General features: G+C 55.9%; 1 protein-coding gene across 1 annotated transcript in view; it reads right to left on the bottom strand.

Moving 5' to 3' along the window:
• The window catches only part of NOTCH1 (notch receptor 1), a 33,685-nt gene that overhangs the window by 25,325 nt on the left and 487 nt on the right, over positions 1-7,873 (bottom strand). The window contains exons 2-3 of the mRNA XM_019621305.2: positions 7,255-7,566; positions 6,711-6,822 (exon numbers count right to left, since the gene is read on the bottom strand). Coding sequence (XP_019476850.1) covers positions 6,711-6,822; positions 7,255-7,566 — 424 coding nt within the window. The remainder of the gene's footprint in view (positions 1-6,710; positions 6,823-7,254; positions 7,567-7,873) is intronic.

Here is a 7,873-nt window from a genome sequence, read left to right as displayed (position 1 = left end):
CCGATCTAAAGCACACTGCAATCCCAATGCTTTGATGTGTTTTTTTTTTGGTTCATTTCAGTTTTGACCTAGCCCGAGCCATCTAATTGAGATTTTAAGACCCAGACTTTCATCTGGAGAGAAACACATGGAATTCCCAAAGCTGGATGTGCTCATGGACTGAGCGGTGCTGCAGCCATCGGTCCTCTGACCAACGCTGAGCAGAGAGCAAAAACACGGCTCTGTTCCTTCAGCAGACATTAGTTAGGACAGTTGGGGAATCGAAGTTCCCATTGTAATGAAAAACAATATAAATAGTAAGCAGAGTGGCTGGGCTATTCACCACGGTGGTACGCAGCTACCTGGGAAGGAGCTGCTTTTCTATGGAGCTTCATTCACAATGAACATGAAAGATGGCTAAGGAAGAGACCAAGACAGAACTCACTCCATTCCCACCCTCAACAATGGGCACTCAATTTTTTTTTCTCCCAGCTGATGCTTTTTATATCCTCTGCTGGTGTAAATCCACACAGCCCCATTGTTTGTGCGGCTGGGCTGCCCTAGCAGGGCTCTGCTCATCACAGCCACTCTTGGTGGACACATCCAGCTCCTCCTCAGCGAGGAGCTCAGTTATCACACAACCACTGAGGCTGGAAGATCCCCAAGCCCACCCCACCGTGACACATCCCTCAGTGCCACATCACCTCCACGGACGGTGACCCCACCATCCCCTGTGCAGCCGTGCCAGTGCTGCCCACTCTTGCAGCAATGACGAACGAACTCTGACTTTTTTTTCCACCCCAAACCACGTTTTGGTTAAACACTGTGCTCCCTGATCCCCATATATGGAGAACTCCCCCAGGAACACACGCGGGCCTTCTATCTCGCTCTCCTAATCCTGAAAATAAAACCTGAGATTAGGATCTGAGCAGCTACCAAGAGTTTAAACAACCTATATTTAGCTCTGATATTTATAAATAGGAGGAGAGGGGCGTTTCGTGGAGCCCCTACAGCACAAAATCCACTGAAAGCCAAAGCCATTGCGCTGCAGCAGACAGACAGCAGGCGAGGAGGGGGATGGACAGACAGCCCCGGATCCAACCCCCTCACTAAAGCAAAGCGGAGCTCTGTAAATCAGTCACCGGCAACAAACCCCCTTGGAAGCGACGCCCCATAGGCTTGAAGCACCCCAAGCAGGATGACAAGGCCCCAAGGCCTGCTCTGCTGCCGAGCTCAGCCAGGGAGGCCGGGATGGCGCTGCCCCGACACCTCGCCCAGCAGAAATCCCTGTGTCAACACGCAGCCCCACGGAGCAGCGCAGACAATGGGGCCGGCACTGCCCTCCGCCCGGCGCCCGCATTCCTGCCCCGCGTCCCATAGAAACCCCTTTTCACGGGGAGCAGCAGGCCCTGTGAAAGGGCCGTCTGTCGCCCTGCCTTTTGACTCCCGGGCCTGTGTCTAACATTTTAATAGGGGCCGGGGGCTGGGGAAGGACCCCCCCACATTGGGTCACTCTCCCAGCTGCCCTGCAGCCGGCACGCGGGGCTCTGCCGACCGACGGGCGCGAGCCGGAGCTGCATTCCTCCACCCACCCGAGGGCAGCGACCCGGTGCTCCAGCTGCTGCAAAAACCTTTGGAAGAGTCTTTTTTTCCTTGCTCCCTCTGTGCGAGGATGCACAGCATGGTGGGAGCGCTGAAGCGGTGAGGATTCACGCGCACGTGGGTAATTCCCACCTTAAAATAAATCACCTCACCTTCAGAAGGACGCAGCCCCTGAGCAGAGATGCCATACGGCCCTTGGGGTCCCCACTGGGACAAATCATTGGCAAAGGGAGATGGGACAGAGCAAACCCTTCCATTGCTCCCTTGGGAATGGCTGTAGGTGGGCACTGAGCATCCCACGGCACACGGAGCATCCCAGAATGTGCAGAGCCAAGGAGGAGAAGCAAGGCTCAGCCCTGCAGCCCCAGCCTGACTCTGGTGGCTCACACACGGCCCGGTGGCCCCGCTGGCTCTACCAAGCCCAAGGGCAGGGGCTGCCCCACGCAGCACACCAGCCCACCATCACCTGGCTGCTCACCTGCAGCCTGCCCCATCCACGAAAGAAGCTTGACGTTATGGCATCATTACAACTTAATAAATCCATTTCCCATATAAATACCATTAATTTCAGATCTCGGGGAAGGGAATTAGGGTGAAAACTTGTTAAAAGAAAATGACCTGTGCGCAAATAAATTTTTGCAACTCGACTGAGCGTGAAAGTTTCCCATTAAAATGCAACTTTGCTCCCTTTGCTGGAAATGTGCGAGGGCCCAATAACCACAGCCTAAACTTTAACTGGCTTTTCCAATATTAACTCCAGCCTGCCGTGGGGGAAGGGGAAGAGGTGATGGTTGAAAGCCTGGAGATGTCACCAGGTGCCATGGCTCACTGGTCTGGGGCTCGAGCTGCAGGTGGGAGCTGCCGCAATCTGGGTTGCTGCAAAGACTTCCAAACATCACACACTACAGACCCACATGTCTGCTCCTAGAAACCTCGATGCAAGAGAGCATTCCTGCTGCTCAGCCCACATGCTGCTCAGCAGTGCCTCTGGCCAATACAAAGTGCAGCAGATTTGCCCCAGACCAAAGCATGAGTTCAGCCCTGCTCTGGTGAGGACCCAACGCAGCGCCCATGGCTCAGGGCACTCGTGCTGGGGGTGGCACAGACCTGCTGCTGCCAGCACCCACGGAGGCCAACCCCAAGGAGCACCCCAAGGAGCTGACATACAAGCTCACACCTTTGCGGTTGTGTAGCCTGGCTGGAGGATGGGAATTAAAGGAAAGGATGGTAAAATGGCAGTCAGCCCTCTGTGGGCAAAGACAGATGGATGGGGTCACCCCAAACCCAGTGAGGTGCCACGACTCAAGCAAAAGCCCTCTGCATGGACTTCCAAGGCACATCCCATGCCTCTTCCAGTCCAATACACAGTATGAAACCTCAATGTCTGGAGTTACATTAGCCACAGAGAACTCTCCATCCGGCACTTACCAGCTCGTGGTAACTGCACCCCGAGGCTACTCCCTTGTTAAATACACTGATGCTCTATAAATTTCACATTCCACTCATGTACAGCACTCAGGACACCTACAAACACGAGCAAAACGAGGGTCACCACACCTCCAGGCCTGGAAAGAGCGAGTTGATTTCCAAACAATGTTATTTTAAACCTTGCTAACTGCCTTTAATTGGGGAACAGCTTGGCTGTGTGGTCATAGATGTGTGTCAGTAACATGCTGCATACAATAAACCATCACCGCCCCGGAGGTGGGACCTGGGCTGGAACTAATGGGTCCTGCAGGAAACAGCCATACTGAATGCAGGGGATTGCAGCCAGCATGGAGATCCCATCACATTATCCAAACAGAAATCAGCAAACGACCCAGAACACAAAGTGAGTTACGGGGTCGGCGACACCACCTGAATCAGTGATAATCACAGAGATGCCACAGAGAGGAGGGATGCAGGCAGATCCTTCTAGAAAAGAGCCAAAACTCCACTGTCCTGGTGACCCCAGCAGCGAGTTCCTCAGTCAGAACTGCAGCAGGTGGTGCTCTGTGCTCCAATCTCCCCTCTCACCCATTCCCCCTTTGCTCTTTCCCAGAATGAGCTCAGGCTGCAGCCTCCATGGAGAGCTCTCCCCGTGGCTGAATCACTGCTCCTCCACCGCTCTCAGGGCTTCCTCTGCCCGATTGTTCAGCACTCCACCCTCTTCCTCTCCAGCACGGAGACGGTGGTTTTTTCTTTGTTATTATTTCATGGAAATAACGTTGAGTTAAAGCACATGAGAGAGAGAAAAAAAAAAAAAACAACAAAAAACCAAAGCAGAAGGAAACTTCCGCCCTTTGCAGTGAGATAACAATGACTGAGCAGTCAGTGACTCGGAGGGCACAGCGTGCTGTGGGGCTCACATCACTCCCCAGCCTTCCTGCGTGGCTGCAGAGAGGGTTCTGAGCTGAACAAGTCATCTCTTGCTGCTGTGGTCCTCTCTGAGCGCTTCTCTCACTGCACCCAGCCCAACGTGCTCACCACACTCCCTGGCAGCAGAGGAAGCACTCTGGCAAACCCTTTTACAGTGCAAGCACAGAGTTTAATTTAACTTGCTCTTTTCCTCTGCACTTTTGCTCCTCTGGGCAGCACTGCTGACCCAGACCCTCTGCTGACTTGAACAGGGCAATGCAAGTGGGAAAGGACCCGCAGAGATGCTGCTGCGGCGGGGCTGGAAATGCAGCCCCCTCCCATGCCATCTGCTTCTACCTGCTGCAGCAAGGGAGGCCCTGGGAACGACAGTCACGTGGCAAGGAGCCTAAAATCAGCCCCACTGATTGCGGGGATGCCAGGCAGAGACAGCGATCCAGCAGTGTAATTAGCAGCCACCGCTACAAATCCGGATGATTTCGTTTTGGAAAACCTTCTCATTTTGTCTGGGAAAATGTCTCAGTCAGAGGGGAGTGCCACTATGCCAAGCAGTACCACAAAACCACGCTAGGAGCACCAGGGCTGCCAGGCCCATCCCCAGGGCCAGACCTCTGGGGGCTGTGGCTCTGTGCCAATGCTATGTATGGGATGAGGCACCCCAAAACTGCACCGCTGCTCCTGCCAAGGGGGGGCAGGCAGCTCTTTGGGGCTCAGGCAGAGCCCCTCCAATGCTGAGTTCAGTGGGAGCTCCAGACCCTGGCCGGGACAAGCAAGATAAGGCCCCCAAGAGCTGCACACTCCAAACCATAATAAATGGGAAATAATAAAGGCTTCGAGTGCTCCTCACTGCACACCGGTGGTTTCCTTTCCCTAACAGGGCTGATAATGGGGCGTGCAGTTATCAGAGCCGGCTCTGCCCCGCGCGGCCACTCGAGCAGCGTCCCCTCGGACACGATTCATTTCACTCTGCTTTCTAATTGGATTTGTGGGGACGGCACAATGGGGCTTTATGGCTGGAGTCAGTGAAGTGCCAGGCCGAGCAGAGAGGTGGCCAGCAGCCAGCACACGGCATTGCACGCCGGCGCCAGGGGCAGTGCCAGCCTTCCTGCAGCGCTATCTGCGCCGTTGGCTTTGCTTTGTTTGAGGAGCTTGGAAATGGAGCTCCTAGTGAAGAGATACTCAAACAAGTGAAAAAGAGCACTTTGCAGGCTGCTGTCGGGCACCTGGGAAAGCTGCACCTTGCCCAGGCTGCCAGCGTCCCTCATGTCCTCCCATCCAGCCCCACAGCTTACTGCAAAATGAGCTCACACGGACCTGCAAAGCTGCCCTGGTGCCTGCAGCCAGGCTGTTCACAGCTCCCAGTGATAGAATTCCCCAAAGTTAACTTTATCTCCTGAAAACCCAGCAACCCGAGCTACTCTGGAGGCTTCTCCCCCAAACGGAGCTCGCACGCATCAGACCTAATTAGATTCCATCACCATCTGCACATGAAATGTAAATCAGGAGTTGCAGAGACTTAAGGGAAAAAAGGAAAGAATGACCACAAGGAAAAGGAGGGGTGTAAGGTTGGGGAGGGGGCGGAGGGTTGGGCATTCTGGGAAGCCATACATGATTAGTCACACAGCATTAATCTGCCTCCCTTAACAATAGCTGCCGAATTTCGACCGAATCCCAGCTGTCGCTCTTTGAATGAAAGAAACAAGATTTAGAGCGTCAAGCGTTGGTAAGGGCTTCTGTGCAAAAAAAAAGTGGCGTGCATTCATTAGTGGCTCACAAAGGGACCCAGCCTTTGTCCATTAAATTGCTCATGTGCCTGATTGATTTGCTGATTTATTTTCAACCAAAGGCTTTGGGGGGCTCCGCTTGGAGGAGGGGTGGGGGCTGCCTGGGCGCTGCAGGCAGAGTAACGGCACCCAGAGCTGCAGAAAAGCAGCAGGCATTGTCAAGGAGAAGTGCCATTCAACAGGTCGGGGTTGGAAATGCCTTCGGGTTCCTTCGCCGAGAACTTCCTATTGGGAAACTTGGGGTGGGTGGGAACGTCTCCCAGCCCGCTCTCAGCTCAGCCCATGTTTAACAGGCAGAGGGGAAATCTGGCCGGAAAGCAGAGCCTTGCCCATTCAGATTTCTTTTATGGAATAGTTTTAAAAAGGGAACTGCACTCTTATTCATTTCTCTGGGTTATTGTTCCCTGGGAGCCCGGACTGAATCGGCCATCGCTGCGGTGGGTCGGGTGGTCCTTCAAAGGGACCCAAGGCTTTACACATCCGCTTCCCCACCATCAGCCCTGAGAACACCCCGTGCCAGTAGCGGGCACGGATGGCAGCGCGGCACTGCGGGCACTGCCCCATGGATGGACACCCACACAGCACAACCATCCTTGGATACTTATTGGAGATGCCCTGGAAACCAGCTGCCAGGGACTGGAGGGCAACGCTATGGGGCCAGGAATGGGGGAGGGCTGGAAGACAGACAGACAGACAGACAGCCCTCCCACCCCCCCCCGTCGTCCCTCCCTCCCGCTCCATCAGCGGGGCACTCTGTTGGGTTAACACCAGCCAAACGTGGCCCTCTGCCCACGTTTTCCCACCCAGCCAGGAACAAAGCCCAGTCCTGCCAAACCCGCGGCGACTCCTACACGAGCAGGTTATTCTTGCCACTCAAGGAATGAAAACGCATTTCGCCCTATTAAATCCAGAGCCTTCAAAGCAAAGTCAACAGGCACGTCAATGCTTTGGCTGAGGGAGATGGAAATCCTCCTGCTCCTCCATACTTACTGGCACACTTCCGTCCCATTGAGGAAAGTTTCACACTTGCCCCCGTTGAGGCAGGATTCGGCCAGCTGCGTGCACCGCACACCTGTGAACAGAAGGACAGCATCAGGCACAGCTCAGAGCCCGGGGGTCTGCACCCCATTGTGGGGATGGGCTCGCGGGGACCATGGGAATGGGCAGGACTACACTGCCCCAGTGAGGAAAGGGGCGACCTAAAGATAACCTGGGGTGGTCCTGGCGGTGGGCTGTGCCTTCCAAAGCAGGAGGGCGGATGGGGAGAAGCACTGGGTAGGACATCTGAGTGACAAATAGCATTTGGGAAAAACCATCTGCCTGCTGGCCCGTGGGCTGCCACGAGCTCAGTCCCAGAATGAGTGGTTCGGCACAACTTGCTATGAGTAAAGGTTTCATTGTCTGGCCCTCGGAGCCGGATTCTGCTCAGTTACCACAGCAACTCGCCGAAAAGTACCAGAATCGCTTCCGATTTCCACCCCGGCTCACTCTTCCCCTTCTTCTGCCGCTCTTGGTGCAGCCAAAGCAGTTTCACACTGAGCGAACGCAGCGTCGCAGAGCCGCAGCCCGAACCGAACCTCCCCCCGACAGCAGCGGAGCGACCCCGTCAGCCCCGGCGGACGGAGCGGGGAGTGGGCCTCGCTCTGCCCTACAAACAGCGTCTCGAGAGGCTCCAGCTCTGCCCGGCCCGTCGGGGCGGCCCCACTGCCCACCCCCCATCCCCCTTCGGCCCCCGACGGCAGCTCTGCCCTTTGCGGCTCTGCACACGGATCCGCCCCGGGGCCGATGTCGGGGAGGCGGAGGGGAGGGGGGTTGTTCAGGAGGGGGGCGAGGGGCACCCGGCTGACTTTCAAGAAACAGGAAATCGAGAAAAATTTGCAAAACGGTCAAAAACTCTCGCGGAACAGCAGCACGAGCGCGGCCGCCGTGCGCACCTCCGTGCAGCCGAGCCCCGTGCCGAGCTCCGGGATCCACACAGCCCTCAGTGCCGAGCACACAGAACCCCCCAGTCCTCAGTACGGAGCTCCGAGACCCCTCACAATCCTCAGAACCGGGCACCGCGACCCCCACAGTCCTCATTACTGAGCACAGGGGACCCCCGACGGCTCCGCACCCCGCTACCGCGACCCCGAGCCCCGCCAGCCCGCAGCGCC

This window comes from Meleagris gallopavo, chromosome 19, assembly GCF_000146605.3.
Source record: "Meleagris gallopavo isolate NT-WF06-2002-E0010 breed Aviagen turkey brand Nicholas breeding stock chromosome 19, Turkey_5.1, whole genome shotgun sequence".
NCBI classification, from domain to species: domain Eukaryota; kingdom Metazoa; phylum Chordata; class Aves; order Galliformes; family Phasianidae; genus Meleagris; species Meleagris gallopavo.
The sequence above is the reverse complement of the archived record's forward strand: the minus strand, read 5'-3'. Positions and strand labels throughout refer to the sequence as shown.